This window comes from Oreochromis aureus, linkage group 7 (assembly GCF_013358895.1).
Source record: "Oreochromis aureus strain Israel breed Guangdong linkage group 7, ZZ_aureus, whole genome shotgun sequence".
NCBI classification, from domain to species: domain Eukaryota; kingdom Metazoa; phylum Chordata; class Actinopteri; order Cichliformes; family Cichlidae; genus Oreochromis; species Oreochromis aureus.
In genome coordinates this window covers 43179800-43201176 of record NC_052948.1, presented here as the reverse complement: position 1 = coordinate 43201176, position 21377 = coordinate 43179800, and the positions used below count along the sequence as shown (strand labels likewise).

Genomic DNA, 21377 nt, shown 5'->3' with positions numbered 1-21377 from the left:
TGTGCTGCTTTGATTGATTGCTCTCACAGGTGGATCAAGTGGACTGGGTGGACAACATGTGGCCTCCTGGTTTGAAACAAAGCCAAACTGAAGCCACCAATATCATCTCAGAGATGAAATACCCCAAAGTGCAAAGGTATGCATTGCACTGTTGTGCTTTTGTTTTTATGAAGTTCTCTTTGGAGCTGTGTGTCAGTCTATGAGGGGTGGAAAAAAAACTGTGTGTAGAGCAAGAAAATAAATACTAATAAAAAAAACCACTTGTAGAAAATGTCTGTTTCTCCTCCCATCTCTCATCCATCGCTCCATCACGGTAGAGTACTGCATACTGTCACCTCCTGTACGTGCTCCTTGTTGTTGCTAGGCAGCAGGATTTTTTTCCCCCCTCGCATAAGAGAAAGGTTTCTAACAACTGTGGTCTGACTGCACACACACACACACACACTCTCTCAGCCAATCAGCCGTTGAAGAGTCAAAATGAATCAAAACCAGGGCTGCCTGTCTTTTTAATGTCAGCTGCCCATATTTTCTACTGTTACACTTAAACCCTGCTAATCTCCTGTATTGTTCATAGAGGTTAGGGAGATGCTGGCAGTGGTTTAGGGTGTAACAGAGTAGAATATCAAACAAGACGATTTTACTGCTGCAATTTCAGCACACCATGCAGACGGTAGTTTGAAATCTATTACTCAAAATAAAACCATTTTCAAAACTGAAACATTTCAGTCATCTGTACTCTTGTATTTTTCCCTTCAGCACAGTCACTGGTTTCCCCTTTGCCTGGAGGCTTCACTTTAAAATTGTTAATCTAGTATACTGTTGCATGAAGACGCATCCCATGTTGTTTCTCACCTCCTGTTCTATTTAATTGGACTACATATATATATATATATATATAAAAATAAATGAAAATACTGACCAGCTTTTTGTTAGGTACACCTGTTCAACTGCTCATTAACACAAATATCTAATCAGCCTGCTGATGTTTAAACTGAGTGGGGAATGGGGAAGAAAGGTCACATAAGTGACTTTGAACGTGGCATGGTTGTTGGTCCCAGACTTGCTGGTCATATGAAAATGTTGATTTACTGCACAGCCAACCCTTCCAGGTTGCTTTGAGTTGATAGGAAGGCAACAGAAGCTCAAACAACTTCTTGTTACATCCTGCCTTGTATCAGTGGTTCAGCCATCTTCTAATGGCTGCTTCCTGCAGGATAATGTGCCAGATCACATAGCTCAAACTGATTTTTTTTTTTTTTAAACATGACATTGATGTCACTGTACTCAAATGGCCTCACATCAATATGAACAAAAATCTGAGGTATGTTTCCAGCACCTTGTTGAATCTATGCCATGAAGAATTAAGCCAGCTCTGAAGGCATAAGGGGGTCCAGCCGAGAACTAGTGAGGTGAAACTCGTGATATAGCTGTGGAGTGTTAAATTTTTTATTATTGTTGCAGTCAAAGCTACCCTGGATGTGCTCTCATTTATGATTCACTATGAACTCAGTCTTCTTTCATGCGGTGATAACGCACAAGTTTTTAAATTAAAAAGCTGTGAAATAGTCAGTAATGATGTCAGGATTTTTTTTTCTTTTAAATTTTGGCTTAGTTATTTGACGGATGGTTCAACTGGCAAAATTCAAGCTTCTTTTTATTTGTGAAGGTGTTAAATTCTCTCTCAGTGGCATTCACAATATCATCATGTGCAAGATGTCCTTGGAAGGGCTTTCCTTTTAATGTCTCCAAGTCAGTGGGGATTCTCTTAGAGATTATACTCTTTAGCTAAATTGGCAAATCATTTGTGTCTTGGGGTGCTAATCATTCCTAAATTAATTTCTAGGTGAGAATTGCCTTATTATGAAGTCTTTTCTACGCTGTGTCGCTCCCGAGAGTTACCTGTGTCTGTAGCATTCTGAGATTATTGCTGCCTTGTAATTAGCCGTGTTGTGTTTACCACTTTTTTCTGTTTACCTATTTACTTCTTGTCTCTTAGATGATTTTCTAATTTCCTTTGTAGGTATTGTTTGATGAGCGTGAAAGGCTGCTACACAGACTTCCACGTCGATTTTGGGGGAACTTCAGTTTGGTATCACGTATTCAAGGGACAGAAAGTAAGTTTATTCTGTCTTTGTAAAACTTTTATTTAGGAAGGATATAGGATATACTGATCACACCTATGAAGACGTCTGCTAATATTCCTCAAAGCTTTGAATGTTGTTAACCATTGCAGACTCTAAGTGGAAATGACTGCTTCTCCTCAGGTGTTCTGGCTTGTGCCTCCAACTCCCTATAACCTTGCCCTGTATGAGGACTGGGTCCTGTCAGGCAAGCAGAGTGATGTCTTCCTGGGAGACCGAGCTGATGGATGCCAGAGAGTGGAGCTTCAACAAGGATACACCTTCTTCATCCCATCTGGTGTGTTGGCATGGTTGTCTTAAAGTAGCCAGCAGGAATAGATTAGGCTCCGTTAATGCTCAGCTTTGAATATTTGACCATTTTATAACACATTTAACTCTCTATAATTAAGGGTGGATCCATGCTGTCTACACTCCCGTGGACACACTGGTGTTTGGAGGCAACATTCTGCACAGCTTTAACATTCCTATGCAGCTTACCATCTATGAGATAGAGAACAGGACAAAGGTAGGAGTCTATTTTCTCCACTGTGTGGCTTAACTCTGATCTGGACTGCAATATAGTAAACTCCACGTGTGAGAAATTAATCTCTCTGAGAACCAGGGGAAGGTGAAAAGTTTACCCTCGAGAGAGACGGGAGAATAAGAGATGTGGGGGTTTGCAAAACTCATATTTGGATAAAGTAAACCTTTTTTTTTTTTTAACCCTTTTTTTCTATATTTGACTTGCGTTGTGCATTATTAACTTCTTCGTGGCTATCTTTTTCCACTTCCTGTTAAATGTGAGCTGGTCTGCTGGGATTACAGTTGCATTACTGAAAATTCTGCATAGCCTCTGACTGACAGAGCACAAGATACTGCTACAGATAGCAGCTGCCTGGTTCCTTATAGTCCTTTATAGTTCGACTTACGCTTTAAGCTGTTTTTTATATGCATTAAAGCTTTTGTGGTAATGGAAGACCAACTTCGTTTTAACCTTACTTAAATGACCAATCATTGAAAGCATCCATTTGAGATTTTTATTACTTTTTAATGGTTCTTTAATTGAATCTGTCATTTTTAATTATTTTTTTTTTGTCATCCCTTCAGGTTCATTCCAAGTTTCGTTTCCCCTTCTACTATGAGATATGCTGGTATGTCCTGGAGAGATACCTGCACTGCCTTACCAAACGGTCCTACCTTTCTCAGGAGATCCGCAAAGAATCTATGGGTGAGTGAAAAACCTCAATTAGTGCACCTAAGTAATTGCACTCTATACCTCTTTGTGACCAACAACCACCAGCAACAGCTCGCCAGCTGGTTGGGTAATACATATTTTTCCCTAGCGACATGTGGTTGCCGGGGAGGGGAGGGGGCACAGGAAGTCACTTTAAATTAAACTTGAATGTTTCGGGGGTTTGGATGTGTTCTTATTGCTTTGTTATACGTGCTAACCTACAAATTGACCCATAATTTCAGGATTACTAACAGGTGCTCCCCAAACTAAAGAAATTATTTGCTCATTGGTATTGTCTGTTATCAAAATCATCCATTATAGGAAATCTGCTTTTATCCCTGCAGATTTTGAGACAAAGTCAAAGACAGAAAGCCCCTCCTCTGACTCCAGGAGTCAAGACATGAACGAGGACTCGTGTGGGACTCATGTCAGAGATGAGCAGGGTGAAAAACTAGAGAGAGTTCCACAGGATGGACCCTGCACACCCGACAATGGGAAGGCCCAACATCTCAAAGCTGTTTTATCCATCGACTCTGAGGACAGCTGTAACCCCAGCTCGGCCTCTTTAGATTTCCCCAAAACTCCTTCAGACTCTCCAAACTCAGAGCCTCAGAATAAATGGATTCATTTAACAGAGTTTGAACTGAATGGGCTAAGGACGCTGATTGAGAAGCTCGAGTCACTCCCAGAAAATAGGAAATGTATTCCAATGGGAATAGAGAACCCCCAAGCGCTGTTGGATGACTTAAAGGTAAAAAACCCCCCAAACAAACATGTTTGCTGCATGCCATCAGATTACTTAATAGACAGGAATCATAGTTCAGCCCTATTTTGATTTTGTTCTCTGTGCCCGTCTAGGTTGTCTTAAAGGAACATACCGATGATGACCCCAAGTTAGCCATCACTGGATATCCTGTGGTGTACTGGCCTAAGAAAACCATAAAGGTAAGATAGTGTCACCTGCAATACATCTGTTTTCCAGCAAATATAGTGTTTTTATTTAATTTTCAGGCACTTGCGAATCATTTTATGTGCTACATATCTGTGTAGTTTAAAGCTTATGCACCTTTTGCTTGACTTTGTGGTGCAAGCAACATCACTGAGTATATTTTAAATAGATATTTACCTTTCAATACAGGTGTGCATATTTTATATATTTCTTTACCTATGTTATACAGGTACATATCTGGTATAGGACAATTATTAATGGCTAAGGTCCTGTCTTCCCTCACTCATCCCACCACTCACTGCACTCCTTCCCTTTAGCAAAATATTTAACAGTTTGCATAATTTTGTCATAACGGGCTGCAGTATTGCCTAATGAAGTAAATGATGAGGATTTTTAATGATATATTTTTGCTCCTCTGCATAATTTGACATGTGTTTTGTTGTCATTAATGCTTTTTGGTGTGCCTTCCGAATCCAAAACAAGCCTTTAGTGTCCATAAAAACATTGTTTACTATGAGCAGAAATTATATGGCATGTCTCACCATGTCACAGCCTTTGCGTTTTACGTTGGGTGGACTAAATATTTACAGAGATCGAGAAATATTGCCCTCGCTAGCCTTTTTGCTGTCATATGTTTTGAGTCGTGTCGAGTTCCACTTTGAGTGCATGTGCATTTGTTCGAAACACGGCGATACGGTGCATTTGAAATTGTGATATCGTAAGACGAAAATGGTTGTTGATGTCAGAAGGCTCGAAGTGCATTTGATGTTTGCGCCATGTTACCTGAGTTTCTCTAGCCCTGAGCTGAGCAGCAGACTGTGAGGTCATAATTGAGGCTTTTCATTTATTATCCAAATATAACAAAACAAAAAAATATGCTCCTTAATATCAGTACAATTCTTATCTCACTCACGGTTTAACATAAGATATCCCAAAACACTGGCTTTAATCAGTGTGATGGTTGCAGTTTTAATTAGAAGTGTTTAAATATGCCACGGTGCTGCTCTATTTTAGTGGCTGAATATGTGTGATTAAAAATGTATCCAAACAAACACACAAGACATCGGAGCCTCAGCTGAAAGTTTAAGAATGAGATGTGCTTTACATGAATGCATGAAAGTGAAGTTTGTATGGGTCTTACAAACCCTCAGGATCTCCCCCACCGGGCCCTCCAAAGGCCAGCTGCTGGTCGTGGGGCCTCTTTGTGTTTGCCTTTTGTAATGAGATGCCATCTGGCTCTGGCTGTGCAGAGCCTGCTCTCCTCTCCCTCTGCTACTCATCATAAATATGATAATACCTTTACTGCATTTTCTCTCCACATTGGATGGAGGCAGACTCCCCCCGAGTGCATATTCTGATTCACAGCAGCCTCCCATTGGCTCTGCGCTGCCCAGCGCCCCCTCCTCTTCCTCAGTGAGTCGATCCATATTAATGAGGCAGGCTTGTATGTGTTTCCTACATCTGCTTGTGGTATTGTGGAGCTTTTGGAGCAGGAGGGAGGGCTATAGGCCTGACAGCAGTAGCAGGAGTAGAAGGAGGAGGAGGAGGAGACTGCAGCCATGTCAGTTTGCTGTAAGCTGGACGGTATCTGAAAACCAACCATGGCCATGTCGCTGAGCGCCGATGATGAGGACTACGACTCAGACTCCGAGCAGGTTAGCACCCTAAAAGCCCTGCAGGCAGGCGTAAGGAGGCCGCCAGGGGAATGCTTGTGTGAGACAGAGCAGTGTGCAGCATCACAGGACAGTGAAGTAATGGAGATACCTGAAGACAAAAGCACTGATTCAGTTTATCTTCTGTGCTTGGGCTTTGATTTTTTTATTTTATTTTTTTGCCTTTGTTTTTATTTTTTTGCTTCTTTTTTGCGATAGATTTGTTGTTTATGTGTGCGTGCATGCTTGCATTTTTATTATCAGATAAATCCAGCAATAGGAGGTTCTGTTTATGTAGCTCGAGGTTGCTATTGGTTGTGTGAAGATGCAGGAGCTGAATCTCTAACGGTTTGATTGTAAACCTATCGATTGATATCAGAATACATGTCATGGTAAAACAAAACAAAAGGGGAAGGTTATTCTTTCAGTGTGCGTTAATGAAAAGACAGAATTTTTTGTGAAAATGTTAGAAGATGGGACTTGCACGGAAATTGTTAATTCAAATATTTTCCCCCCCTACACTCTTTACTCTGAACCACACCCCCTTACATTAAGCCTGTGCCTGCATTTAGATTAAAAAAAATGCTGACTGCAGATGAATGAGTCAATTCTGTTCTGCTGACAGATATTAAAAAGGCTTTTTTCCCCCCTCCAAGTTTTATCCCAGTCAAAGTTCAACTATTCAAACATCTTTGGGATGTATTACGTCCACAGCAGGTTGTATAACTGTTAAATCACTGCATTGCTCCAAAGCATAGCAGTTCAGCTTCAACCTGAGCAACTTGTGAAATATCACTGCCCGATTATCTCCTTGTGCTGTGTGGTCTCAACATCTCCAATGCATGGTCTGTATATATGGAGATTTTAAAACTGATTGACATTGTAATTGATCTCCATTGAAAAGTTTACTTATCTATATCCCCTTGAAGAGAAATTGTGAATACCAGGAACCCTTGTTGCATCAGAGCAACGTGAACGTGGTGTGTTTATGTCAGTGCAGAGTTTAGATCATCACAGTGTTCCATGTATTGCTGCTGTCAGCTATCTGATTGTGAAGTTTGCCATATTGTGTGCAGTGTGTGTGTGCTGTCTTCACTGCAATGATGGGTATCTTCCTACAAGCTCAGGGCTGTGTCACTGAACATAAGGGTCTGCTTCTCATAATGTTTTCCAGCTGAATGAGCTCTGTAGTGCTAAGAAATTACTAGCGGGTCACCCGTGCTGTCCTTGTTACTGCACAAAGGGGACAAATGTGCATCCTTCTTGCTGTAAAAAGGCACACACTACATAATACAGATTTCATTGGCTGCTTCTCCTGAAACATGCTGATGAAGGCTTAGCTGCCACCGGTGACATATTTTCTTGTCAGGAGTTCTTGGGTATCATTGCACAAAAACATGAGCAGATACAGGGAGTACTTACTGAGATTTAAGGGACGTTGGTTGTCTTTGGTGATGTTGCTGTTGCCAGCCTTTCCTGTGATTGAAAATTGTGTGTCAGAAGGATATCTGCTTTAGAGATCACCCCACTTATCAGTCTGCAGGGAGGGAGCAGAGTTGGAGGGGGAATTGGTGGAAAATATAGACTACAATCCAAAATCTGCTTCCTTGTGGTTCATGTCACAGGCATAAACAAACATGAATGAAGGCAGTATTCCTGCACAGCCTGGTTACTTGTTGTTTCATGCGAATCTATTGTAACTTCAGCCCATCAGCTGACACTTAAAATGGCAAAAGCTGAGTTGCAGAACATCATGTGTGTTGTTTTGCTGGGTAATCTGGTCTCATTTCATTGTTTCTTTTCTTCCTAATCCCACCCCCTCCCCAACCATCCCATCCTACACACACACACACACACACACACACACACACACACACACACACACACACACACACACACACACACACACACACACACCAATATCTCCCTCTAATCCTGTCTGGTCACCACATATCTGACTGGCTATGTCAGTCAATTCTGTGGCTATTGTTGGAATAAATTATTGCAATGTGCGCAAGATAGAGCCTACTTAATTTTTTTTCTTTTCTTTTTTTTTTGTTAGATGGTCTCATTACAGTTCTTATTGGTTACAAGTCCGTGTGTCATAGACTGTTCTGTTAGGGAATGGGACGTGGCTGTTGCTATGCTGACACTAGGAAAATCTGCACTGCCGATGTAACTAAAGAAATCCGATCTTCATTTCCAAGAGCTGCAGTGTTTTGCACTCCTCGTTCATGTTTATTTCATCTCACACACTCCACTCTTTTTATTTTTGATTTTTTTCTTCATGTGGCATGGCTGGCAGTGTTTTGACTTGTGGTTTTCATGTTAAAAATACATTGTTGTGGTGGGGATGTGAGCCCGGGGAGGGGGGGCAAAATATATATATGACACAAGAAAAATAATGATGCTGATCAAAGACCCCCTCATTTCAATTGGCCACTTCTGTTAAATAGAGCACATTTAATCACGCGCACTGCTGTAAATCATGGAATAATAGATCCTAGTGATCCATGTGTGAAATGTAGCCATAAGTGCAGCTCCTCTTTGAAGTAGAAACATGCAAGCAATTGAGGTGCTAAATTTGGAAGACGCCTCCAGGGACGTTTTTGATGTGTTTGTTTTCTCTCGTACTCTGAGCTATACCAGGCGTGAATAATGTGTTTATGTGCAGCATGTCTCGATCAGGTTTGTGGATATGTGTTATGTGCTGTTTTTGCGTATATAAATGCAGGTGTTTTTTTTTTTTTTTTTTTCCCTTTTTGGTTTCGTCTGCGTCTGGAAATCTTGACCCAGAGATTGGTGTGGTGGGGGGGGACAAAGAAGGGTCCAGGCAGTAGTTTAGACGTTAGCTGTAACACCAACCGCAGCTGGATTTAATAGCCTGTTTTTTTTTTGTTTTTTTTTTTTTCTTTTTATGTAACATGATTGTAAGTGTGCTCTAAAAGGGCCGCTCGACTGCAGAGCTTCATTATTAGAATGGAGATAATCAGTCATCAGAATGATGATAAACATGTACAGCAGTTTGTTATTAACAATGCAAACCAAAGGTAGTGAAAGCTAATGATGCGAGTACTTTGCCGCTGACATCCTAATTGTTATATTAATTAACTTTCCGTATCTGCCCGCTGCGCTGCATCCCGCTGCGTGCTTAACATGTACTTGGTGAATATTTTGAACATTCACTCTTTGCCAACACATGACTCTATCTGACCTTTAAGTGCATACTTGTTGGCTTATCGTTACTGATGCAACGCACTTTGTCCTCCTCTCTGTTTTGTCTTTCTTTTTTCCTTTTTCTTTTTTTGTTCTTAGCCCCGGCCTCCCAACCGGCCGAAACCTAAGATGGCAGCATCTCCCGCATCAGCGGTCAAGCTGTCGGCCAGCCGGGGTACATCTGGAGCCAGGAGGAGACGGACACGCTGTCGGAAATGCGAGGCGTGTCTGCGGACGGAGTGCGGAGAGTGTCACTTCTGCAAAGACATGAAGAAGTTCGGCGGGCCGGGACGCATGAAGCAGTCCTGTATCATGAGGCAGTGCATTGCTGTAAGTATGATGTGTGTGAGTGGTGTAGTCATCAGTGTGGTGGTTAGCAGTGTTGGGTCGCAGCAAGAAGGTCCTCAGTTCGACTCCACCATCTGGCCGGGGCCTTTCTGTTTGCATGTTTTCTCCGGGTACTCTGGCTTCCTCCTATAGTACAAAGACATGCAGTTAGTGGGGTTAGGTTAAATGGTGATTCTAAATTGCTCATAGGTGTGAATGTGAGTGTGAATGGTTGCCTCTCTTACTGTTTTAGCCCTGTGTTGGATTGGTGACCTGTCCAGGCTGTACCTTGCCGTATGGTAGCTGGGATAGGCTCCAACCCCCTGTGACCCTGATAAGGATAAACAGAAGAGGATGGATGGATGTACTCATACGTGTACCTGATTTAGGCTTCTGCAGGAAATTTACTTATGACCTATCTTAGCCATATGCCATGACCTGACATGTAGTTAAATTTCTCGGGAGATAGACGTCAGGTTACGTGGAAGGTTATACCGCAGGGTTAAAAGAGGGTAGATTTCCTGCTGAAGTATAATTCGGGCATTAATTTTGACAGCAATTTTGATGTAGTTGTAGTTGTAGTCTATTGACTAAAAGGTCATTTAGTTTTAGTCATAATTTAGGCATCTAAATTCTTATAGTTTTATTAGACTAAATATCATTATAGTAGGCTAAATCTGAAGCTGATTCAGTTGATTAAAATATCAAGTGTAAATATTGGGCTGTGAGGGTTCACTCAGCGCGGTTTACAAAGCATCTCATTTTCTTTGAGATCAAATGTGAAGCACTTCCACATATCTTCTCTTTTCTTGTTCCAAAGCGTTGACATGTTGTCGTGTTTTCATGAGAAACAGGAAGCATGGGTGCTAGCTGAATCCTCCCTTACACAATTACAAGGAGATTATTTCTGATTGGATCACTTCCGACTTGTCCCGCCTTTCATCACAGCTTATTATTTCTGATTGGATCTCATCTGTCCAGAATACTTTCATCTTGTTTTCATTTGTTGTTGTTTTTATTCCGTTATTATCTTAATTTCATCAGGAAAAAAGAATCTTTGAGGAAAAGTATTGGTTAACGAAATTAACATTGGTTCTTGTTCTCATTGCAGAACGCACAAACAAATTGTGGTATGCTTGTTGGCTACAGGGGAACAAGCAGCATAAATAGCACACATTAATGAAAATAAAATAAAATAAAATTGGGAGAGCTGATTCCTTTCCATCACAAACGTTCACCAAACTCATACCAGTAGAGCAGCTGTATTCACTGCTTCAAATATAGGAATCCAACAAGCAGCTCTTTCCAATTGAAAGTAATTCTCATCAGATATAGTCACTGATGCTGCTCGAAGCTCGACAACAAGTGATAATGATTGGCCTCCTGGGAGCCACATGCCTCCAGCACCTTGAAGAGCCTGAGCTGGCGTCTGCACAGCTGTGGTGACATATCTACTAAGACTCTCCACGAGGCTGAGTTTCATATACTTATATTCAAAATTGTTAGTTTCACATTTCCATTTCTGTTTTATATAAACGGTGCTCATTGTTTTAACTTCCTGAAGTCCCTGATTGGTAGCAAATTCAAAGCCTTTGGTGAAATAAGAAGGTACACCCAGTGGGTGATTCACTTAGCCTTGGATAAATACTGAAAATGGATGGAAACGCCTACATAAGCTATCTAAAACTTACTGTATCTTCTTTGTTTGATGATGAAGTTATTTAAATGTAAGTCTCTTGCATATTGGTGTCACTATCAGTGAAGAAGTCAAAGCTTCTCGACAAGAAACAATTCAAGTATTTAACCTCTGATCAAACGACAGCTTGGTTTCTCTACAGATTAAACAAACAACTTCTAATGCCTCAGTGAGCTTTAAAGTACTTACAGAGCTAGGATAGCTGTTTGTTGTATCTATTGTTAGCTAAACTAAAAGTCTCAGAGTACCACTTTATTGTCCTTGAGTGTATCTGTAGTGACATAGACCAGTGTTATCCTTTCACCCAGCAGCTGGTTCTGCTTAGCTTTATGTCCCTCGACTGTGGACCCAAGGCATCTGCACATTAGGTTAAAGCAGAGGTGGTTCCTTTAGTCAACTTCCTTGATGCTGTTTCATATTCCTGCACCAATTGAAGGGTGTTCATCCCTCCCTAGGCAATATTTTCTGTGTAGATTCTCAGTCATCCAGGGCATGGTAGTCTTAAGCATTGAAGGAAACTGCACTTCCTTTTAGGTTTGTAAAGGTGTTTCACGAAGCCTCTCGAGTGAAGTGAGTTCTCAGAACTGATGGAAGAGTCTCAGATATTGGTACCACATTCAAGACAATTCTTGAGATCCTTTTCCAGGTGCTTCAGCTGTCATTCACACATTTATGTGACCTTAAACATAAAGATCCCAGGATTAGATACCACTTGACAAAGAGGTGAAACATCCTCATGAATCTATAGAAAGAAGTCCAGTTGTCTCTGACTCAAATGCTAGACCGAATGGCTCATGACCTCGATGACTGAGAAACTGAGAACATCATTAATAAGCTTTGCTTTCTTATAATTTGTTATATTTGGTTCTGGAGTAGTTGCCTGAATGTTTTTTTTTTTATTAGTTGCTGTTTGTTGTAGCTGTGTAATAAAAAGAATGCAAGTAGCAGTATCAGATATTACCTGTTACAATAGCATTTATATAGACGCACAGAGAAAGTGATAATGGCCTGGTCGGAATGTTTCAGTACCAAGGACAGAGACTTGTAGAGAGGCTGAGTTTGATTATTTCTGCCTTTCATATGATGAGAAGGACTGTTTTAATGTTTAATCATGCTAGTTAAAAGATAACGAGAGAACACTCGGGTCTTGGGCTTTTTAGCCACCGTGTCTCGTGTTTAAATAATGCAAAACATGCTTAGCTCACCCTTCATATTAACTTACTCTAACACAGATAGAGAGCAGTCATCAGAGCCAGCGATTACACACAGTTCATCAAGAGCGACTCTGTTGCTTTAGGCCATTTATTAGTTGGCTAATGTTGTTGTAAATCTGTTTGGAAGCTCATGGTAAATGATGAACTAGCTGTTAGGGCTATAACACTCTGGATTCATATGGAATATAAATGAATGAATAAATCAGGTCATTTTTTTAAAGCTATGGTGGCAAACTTGAGCTGTCAGGCTTTTAGATCACAATTAAGGGTAGCTTATACAACTCTATAAACCAGCTACTGTCTTAACAATTAGTGAAATCAATCTTCCGGTCGCATCAATATTACATTATTATTACTTTGAGGTTGCTGTGGCTCAGAGGAGATAGAGCAAGCTGGCAGCTGAAGCAAATGGCTTGATGTTTTGCGTTTGGTCCATGTGTTCTTCGGAAACTGAACTCCTGATTGCCTCCAGTGAATGATTTCTGTGTGTCTATGATGGACAAAGTATTGTATGTATAGACTAAAATGATCTATGTCTGTGCGTGTGTGTAAATGGGTGACTGTTGCTTGTAGTGTAAAGTGCTTTGAGTGGTCGATAAGACGAGAAAAGAGCTATATAAATGCCAGTCCATTTACATTTTTCCATCACTCAGATTGGATTTAAAATTTTCTGGGTCCTTAGTTGAGTCATATGAGGAGTAGGCTGTTGAAAGCCATGGCAGCAAATAGTTCCAGCTCTGCTTTTGTTTCACCCTTCTGAAAAAGTGTGGGTTAAATTTTGTTGTGACAAAGAATTGTTTAAAAAGACGAGTGAGCTGATGCAGAGCCTTTATCTTCTGCACTGTTTTTTCTTTGTTTTTTTTTCTCCCTCCTCCAGCCCGTCCTACCCCACACAGCAGTGTGTCTCGTCTGTGGCGAGGCAGGCAAGGAGGACACCGTGGAGGATGAGGAAGAGAAGTTTAACCTTATGTTAATGGAGTGTTCCATCTGTAACGAGATCGTTCACCCTAACTGTCTCAAGGTGAAGGCCTGAGTGTCACTCAGCTGCTGAATAATTGCTCGTTTCGTGTCAAACACTGTTTAATAGCCAGCGTGTTTCTTGTTATTCAGATTAAAGATTCAAATGGAGTAGTCAATGATGAGCTGCCAAACTGCTGGGAGTGCCCAAAATGTAACCATGCTGGGAAAACTGGAAAAGTAAGCATCAGTATGGACTTTATTCTGAGTGTGTTTGAGTGATGCATTTGTTAAACAGCCGAGTTTTAGTTAAGAATCTAAGAACCAGAAAAATAAAGTTGTGCTCTCTTTTTTCCTAACCTTTTGGCCTCAAAGCAAAAAAGGGGCCCAGGGTTTAAGTATGCATCCAACCTTCCTGGCTCGCTGCTCAAAGAACCGAGGTTAAACCGAGATTCAAAGGAAGAGCCAGACCTACCCATGGTGGCTCCAACACCTATTCCTGCCTTGACTACCACATCTGCTGTGAAGAGGAAGGTGGAACGGGATGTAATCGCAAAGAAAAATGACGAGGAGCCTCCTAAAAAACGTCCCCCCTTGCTTTCTCTAGATGGTATTCCCCGGCCGAGATTGGAGGACAATCCTCTTAGGAAAAAGAGGAAACTTTTTGACACAAATGATGAGCCTAGCTTTGTTAAAAAGAAGGTAAGACCCATGTCTCTTTGTTTTTTATTTAGGCTTTTTAAAAATATATTTAAAATATTTTTTTTTAATGTTGTGTTTATCAGAAATGTTACAAACGGTGAAGATGCAGAAAAACGAAAATGGAAGAATATAAGTATTCTTGAACCACCCTTCATTTCTTTATACTTTGCTTCTAAAAAGTCAGACTGTTTTGTTTTTTTAAAGTGGTCTTGAGCAATAGTTCACCTGGCTTTGTTACAGCCCTCCAAAGTTTTTCTTTGGACATTGGCTGCTTTTTCACTCATTTTCAGAGCAGTCTTTGTATCTGACCATTTTCAAATCAGTGTTTCTTCAATGCCAGGTAAGCTGCTTAACAGTGATCTATGAATCATTAAGGTAAAAAAAAGGCACCTACCAATGCTGTGTCTATACGCAATAGACAATCCAGACGAAAACCATTTTAAATTGTATATTTTGGTACTTTGTTACTAGTGGGCTGTTGCTAAAACATGTAATTTGTTCCCATTTATTTTGGTGAATCTATGAAAAATGCCTAAAAAACACAGTTTGATAAAAATAAAGTAGTAATTATGTCATTACCCAGAAGGTGATTTCCAAAGAGCGACTAGCTGAAAACCATATGCCTTATGCATTCACAGCATAATGCATACTGTGCAATATGTCCTTAAAACATTTGAGGAAGCTTGACAAAAAGAAGGCGTGACATGCCTAAAACAAAACTATCTACAGCAGATGAACAGTATCTAAAAGTCATGTCCTCAAGAAATTGGAAAACATTTAGCAAAGATTTGACACATTACATAGCATCTGAGCTATCAGTTGATCCATCTACTTTTCACTGACGCCTCAGAAAGGGTCTTAGTTGAAGGTTGGCTGTCAAGAAGCCATTCTTATAGAAGGGAAACAGACTGAGGTGTGACAAACTACACAAGTTCTAGACTGAAAATCAGTGACAACGGGTCTTATGCAGTGATTAATCTAAATTAGAAGCTTTTAGTTCAAATTGTTATCAATATATTTCAAGATTCAAGAGCTTTATTGTCAATACAGAAGTATACACAGTATACAGCGTACCGAAATTCTGTTTCACCCCAAGCCCCCATGGTGCATTTATAAGTATACAAAAGATATATCTCCAAGAGATATAAAACTAGAAATTACAAATAAATAACGTGCTAAATTTCAGTAAAATTAAGGGATACAAAGGTACTAATTACTAACTATACAATACTATACAATACTATAATGATAACTATACAACTACACTATACAACTATACACATTTGGAGGAGGTGAGGAGAGATACAACAGTGAGTGTCTACAGCAGTCTGTAAAGCATGGTGGAGGCTCTGTCATGATTTAAGGCTGCATTTCAGCCAGTGGTGTTGGAATTATGAACGCAGAAATTTACAGTCAGATTTTGATCCAACATGCAATGCCATGTAGAAAGCATGCAGTAAAAGCATGCCTGGATGGAAAACACAGAGTGTAACTCTATCAGTCATGGATGGGCCTCCTCAGAGCCCAGACCTCAACATTAATGAAGGAGTGTGGGATCATCTTGACAGAGAACGGAACGAAGGCCAGCCAACATCCAAAAAAGAGCTTTGAATGTCCTTCAAGAAGCCTGGAGAACTGTTCCTGAAGACCTGAAGAAATGACAAGAAAGCTGCCTGAGAGAGTTCAGACTATGTTTGAGAATAAAGGTGGTCATACCACATATTGACTTTCAAACATGTATATTTGTGCAAGTTTCAGCAACATTTTTCCAGTGAAAGTTAAAGAAATGAGGCATGGCTCAAGACTTTTTCAGACTGCAATATTTTTTTTTCAACTTTGGTTTAAGATGTTGCATAAAATGCAGACGGGCACTAAAGTTTTCAAATATTTGTCTGCAGATGTTTAATTAAAAACTTGAATATATTTAAAATATGTCAAAGAAGCAAGAACTTAATTGAAAGTCCTGATCTCCATGTGGAAAAGCTGATGCTCCCTCTTTTCTTTCTTAGAAGAAGCTTTCAAAACCGGATGATTCATTTACTTCGAAGCTGCTTCAGCATATTAAGAGAGAGAATGATCACGGTGATGAAGAAGACGACCAGGAGGATCACGAAGAAGATGGGCTGTCCTTGGAGAGGATGCATTTAAGGGAGAAAAATGAGTATGACGATGAGGACCAAGAGGGGGACGCTGAGGAAGAGGTGACGGTGAAAAAAGAGAGGGACAATAATGCAGAGGACAAAGCTAAGGTCCTTCTAAGCCCGCTGCTGAGAACGTCCGCAGCCCGAGAAAGTGACCAGACATCCTCCAACTCTCCCAGAGCGGGACCAAGCGGTGAGTCGGGAGAAGCCCAAGAGAGAAGCTCCGCTCAGCTTAAAGCACGACATCAGCGTAAGCGGCTCCCAAACAAGGAGGCGAGCAAAGAGTTCAGCCAGGACACTCCGAATATAGAAGACTGTCTGAGCAGCCAGAAGCTGGGCTCAGTGAAGAAGGAGGAGGACAGCCCAGCCAACCTCAATCGTCGACCACTTAAGACCGAAGACTCCCTGACCAATCAGAACCGAAAACCACTAAAAACTGAGGACCCACCTGCTAATCCGAACCGTAAAGCCCTTAAAATGGAAGAAGGCGTAAACAATCAAAACAGACTGCCGCTGAAAACAGAAGACAGCTTAACCAATCAGAATCAAAGGCTAGTGAAATCTGAGCCCGAGAGTGAAGTGGACGAACAGAAGCCCAGGTGGCCTCTTAATAATGGCAGCAGCGACCTGGGCGACTGGCTGCGACACCGGGGGCGGGAGATGAACGGGACACCGCGTGGCTACTCGCCACTCGGTTGGAACAGAAACGCACCGATCGCACCAATATGCCCTCGACCGCTTCCCTGCCGGTCGCCACCGAAGTGTATCCAAATGGAGCGCCACGTGATCCGGCCACCTCCCATCAGCCCCCCGCCCGACAGACTGCCCCTGAACGACGGCGAAGCGCATGTGATGCAGCGAGAGACCTGGATGATGGTGTTCGGTCACCTCAGTCACAGAGATCTCTGCGTCTGCATGCGTGTCTGCCGGACCTGGAACAGATGGTGAGTAGAAGGATGATGGAGTTGAAAAACGTGCCTTCTGCACTTCATCACACAGCAGTCCAGCGAAAACGTCCGCTGTCTCTCTCATCAGGTGCTGTGACAAAAGGCTCTGGAAGCACATCAATCTGAACCGCTGCAAATCCATCACTCCCCTGATGCTGAGCGGGATCATCCGCAGACAGCCGGTAGCCCTGGACCTCAGTTGGACCAACATTTCCAAGAAGCAGCTCAGCTGGCTCATCAACAGACTTCCAGGTAAGTAAATCCACCCAGCAATACACAGGTGTGTTTGTGTTTGTATGAAACAGCCTTAGTGACATGTACAGGTAATGATGAACGATTTTATGTGGCAGTTTTGTGTATTTATCTGTTTATTAACACCGGAAACATGACACAATTTAGGGAGTTGGTCTGACGGGCTATAGAAAGAGACATTTTTAAAACTAGTTAGTCTCACTACATAATGAGTGAGACTAACTCATTATGTAGTGTCAGTCCATTGAGTCAGTCCATTTTGAGGACTGACTCAAAATGGATTGGGACAATTTGTAATTGTCCTTAAACAAACGTCTTCACTCTTAGCTTAGTCGTGAAAAGAAAGAGACTCACTGCAACAGTTTTACCACCCTTTGGCCATAATTGTGGCAAATAAACCAGATATACGCCAATATTATGTAATTTTTTCTTTATTTTTTTGGGGGGTCAGCACGTTTGTCTCACTTAAGACTGCAAAACCAAATGTAGTGAGCTCATCATGTTACAGAGCCCCCTAATGGTCACATGTGGGAAAAAATATTTTCAAACTACTTTTGGGAGTCATTCAGAATCATTTTTCCTTTTCTCTTGAGCCTTATGCTGTCCTGTGAGAGGATATTTGCAGTCTATTGAAAGGATGTTTCAACAGGCAGAGTGGCCGCAGTGTGGAGCTAATGCCTGTTAGCTCTGCTGCAGCTGCTCTGCCTGGTTGTGGAGGTAAATGTGGTTATGGTTTGGAGTTTGTGGCTGATTCTGTGGTGATAAAATTATTTAGATCTGTGGTCCTTATGTAGCTCACGTGTTAGCATGTGTTAGCATTCCAAGAGTTCAGAAATACTGCAACATAAATGTAATGCAACCAGTGCGTGTAGTTGGTGTTAAACCTTTCCAGACACAGCCCAAATCGCAGCCACAGTCGTCGCTGCAGCTCATCTCATAAGGTTTCTGGAAGAGTGGTGTGAACAGGTTTTACTTACACCTGAGTAGCCACGAGGGTGCACTGATTCACCCTGTGGTCATTGCCAGCAGCTGTATACATTATAATGTATAATATAATGTATAATACTGTATCAGAGGTATGATACAGTATTATAGCTGAGCCACAGCTCAGCCTCTCTGTGTGGATGGTATGTCACTGTTCAATCTTCCAGAGAATTTCTAATTCAAATCCATTCATTATGTGTGTGTGTTTTTTGTTTTTGTTTTTTTTTTGTTTGGGGTGGGGGAGTATTTGATTAAATGCAATTTTTCTATGCTGACATTTGTAGAGGATGTTGTCTATAACAAGGTTTTTTGTGTCCTTGCAGGTCTACGTGTGCTGCTTCTCTCTGGATGCTCATGGGTAGCCGTCTCGGCTCTCTGCACCTCCAGCTGTCCTCTCCTGCGAACTCTGGATGTTCAGTGGGTCGAGGGACTGAAAGACGCTCAGATGAGAGACTTACTGTCGCCTCCCACAGATAATAGGCCAGGTACCAACCGTTTTTCTGTCAAACACCAGGACAACATTATTGAGTGAGAGAGCTTGATTACAGAGGGGGGAAAAGGAGATTGTTGGTATAGTGACTCTGTCTGTGTTTTCTTTTCTGAATCACTATATTTCAAGTCACTCTGTTTCATAATGGTAGAATACAAATTCATCTAAAGACAAGCTCAGATGAACTTTATGTACTAAACTAAATATCTTTGAGAGCTGCTTTCACACATGCACTTCCCCTGAATTTATCTCAACCTGTTAAAACTGTTTTTAAAAAGCCTCCACAGTCGAATGGCAGTTCTATCACAAGCTCTAATCTACCGATTCGTGTTCAACTACATGAATTTTCCCTTTTTTCCTGTTTGTGGAAAAGATTTCCATCTGTCCTGAAAAAGAACATCTTCACAGGACTGCATAGAGTCCTGTGAAAGCCAGATACACTGTTACAGCTTTCATAGGGATTAAGAAGGTCAGTAGTAGCCAGGTGCTGCTAAAAAAAAAAAAAAAGCAATTGATTAAGTGATCATCAGCAAGTGTGAGCACCTTAGTAGCAAAATGGATGTCCCAGCAAATTCTCCCCAAAGTCAGACTGTGCAATGTGCAGAGAAACTGCAAAACACCCAAGAGCTACATTTCAGAGTCTGCAAGTCTCTGTTAACATTTTGCATGTCAAAGCTCGTGACGGCAAAATTGGAAAAAAGACTGAACAAGTATGACTTCTTTGAAAGGGTTGCCAGGGGAACGTATCTTCTCTTTAAAAAAGAGGCTTAGGTTTGCATCTGCGCAAACCACAAGACTTTGAGACCAAAGTGGAGGTGTTTGGCCATAATAGATAGAAAAGTAGATTGATTGGTGCATAGATTAATTGATTGATCCTAAAAGGCAAATTATTGTGTTACAGCGTTAAGAATAACAATAGTACCGTGTACTATAGATAAACAACAAAGTTAAAATGTTTTAGGTGCATAGTGAGGGGCCTTTACTGTGTGATGGATGTGTGCAAAATCTGTGCATACAACAGTGACTTTGAAAAAACCCCCAATAAAAATAAAAATGAGGCAAAGTTAAAGAAGAGTAAAAAGTAAGACTGAGATTGAGCAAGAGTAGTGTAAATTGCATTAATCATAAATAATGTGTACGCTATAAATACTGACTCGGGCAGGATTTTAAACATACTGACTCTTACTGAACCCATGTGAAGACAGAGCAATTAATTGTTTGACTTTAAACAAAAACAATAGACTTTAGAGATCTCCCATGCTCAGTAGTTCTTAGTTTGTCTGATATCTTACTGAACCCATGTGAAGACAGACCCAGGACAGATTAATTGTTTTGAACGCATATTGGTGTTCCCCGGAAGCTTTGAAGAGGAGTGGTCCTGCTTAGGCTGCTGCCCCGTGACCCGGCCTCGGATAAAGCGGATGAAGATGGATGGATGGATGGACTTTAGGGTCAGCATCCTGTCCAGGCAGCATCCTGACCTAAACCAAATGGAGACCTTTGAGTAGTATCAGAAATGAATGAAAAGAGCTGTGTTGTCAACAAATTGTGATAAATGACCAAAATAAAACATCAAATTAATCAGTCTATCAATACTTGGACACTTCCTTCCCTGGTCTGTAACTCAGACCGAGAGCCAACCCACTGGTTCCTGTTGAAGACCTGCATAAATTTAAGAAGTCTGGCCTCTCCAATTTAGCAAATTGCTGTAACTGGTGTATTTTCTGTTGAATGCAGAATTATTAGCCATGAATGAATTCAAAATTGGAGTCTTGGCTAAAGCAGCCATGTTGCAGGAACATGTCACCCAGATGTGCGATGTGTGCCTTTAATGTTGTTTGTAGACAACAATGCAGCTTTGTGGCAGAGAGATGAGTTATGTCAGGCTTTAGATCCAGAGACAGCAGTTGTTAGTAGGATTACTTCACTGTTGGGGGATTTGTTTCTTTTCCACGCTCATTAACTATATACCATGAATCATCTCTCTTTACTTAATCCCTCTGGTAATCTCCTCCCCTGTGTTTTTACACATTTTGTAGGTCAGTTGGACAACAGGAGTAAACTGCGTAACGTAGAGGACCTGCGTCTGGCAGGGTTGGACATCACCGACACGTCTCTGCGCCTCATCATTCGTTACATGCCCCTCTTATCTAAGCTGGACCTCAGCTACTGCAACCACGTCACTGACCAGTCGGTTAACATCCTGACTGCTGCGGGGACAACCACCAGAGACTCACTCACTGACATCAATCTGTCAGGTATGAGTCTGTCTTTGTAGGCTCTAAATCTGCCTGGATTAGACTCATTGCACTGACTTGTGGCTGAAATCAAAATTTATTAGACCTGAATACTGAATTATCACCACTGTCCCCTGTAGATTTATCTCAGTGAATGTATAAGCTTGATATTTAGCCCCATTAGCAACACCGTGCTTTAGAAAACTAGGTCCAATATTAATAAATAATACAGTTATAGTACTGTGCAAATAACTCCCAT

The 21377-nt window shown here is 41.2% G+C and overlaps 1 protein-coding gene across 4 annotated transcripts in view; it reads left to right on the top strand.

The window, feature by feature from the left end:
• The window catches only part of LOC116322426 (lysine-specific demethylase 2B), a 28438-nt gene that overhangs the window by 3324 nt on the left and 3737 nt on the right, over positions 1-21377 (top strand). For 2 of the 4 annotated variants that reach the window (XM_031742491.2, XM_031742493.2), the window contains 15 exons: positions 30-136; positions 2021-2114; positions 2265-2418; positions 2531-2646; positions 3228-3348; positions 3699-4105; positions 4213-4299; positions 9271-9501; positions 13286-13429; positions 13519-13605; positions 13732-14067; positions 16077-17152; positions 17244-17407; positions 18715-18876; positions 20921-21139. In XM_031742491.2, the coding sequence (XP_031598351.1) occupies positions 30-136; positions 2021-2114; positions 2265-2418; positions 2531-2646; positions 3228-3348; positions 3699-4105; positions 4213-4299; positions 9271-9501; positions 13286-13429; positions 13519-13605; positions 13732-14067; positions 16077-17152; positions 17244-17407; positions 18715-18876; positions 20921-21139 (3505 nt within the window). The remainder of the gene's footprint in view (positions 1-29; positions 137-2020; positions 2115-2264; positions 2419-2530; positions 2647-3227; positions 3349-3698; positions 4106-4212; positions 4300-9270; positions 9502-13285; positions 13430-13518; positions 13606-13731; positions 14068-16076; positions 17153-17243; positions 17408-18714; positions 18877-20920; positions 21140-21377) is intronic. The other 2 variants (XM_031742492.2, XM_039615928.1) reach the window with 2 other exon arrangements.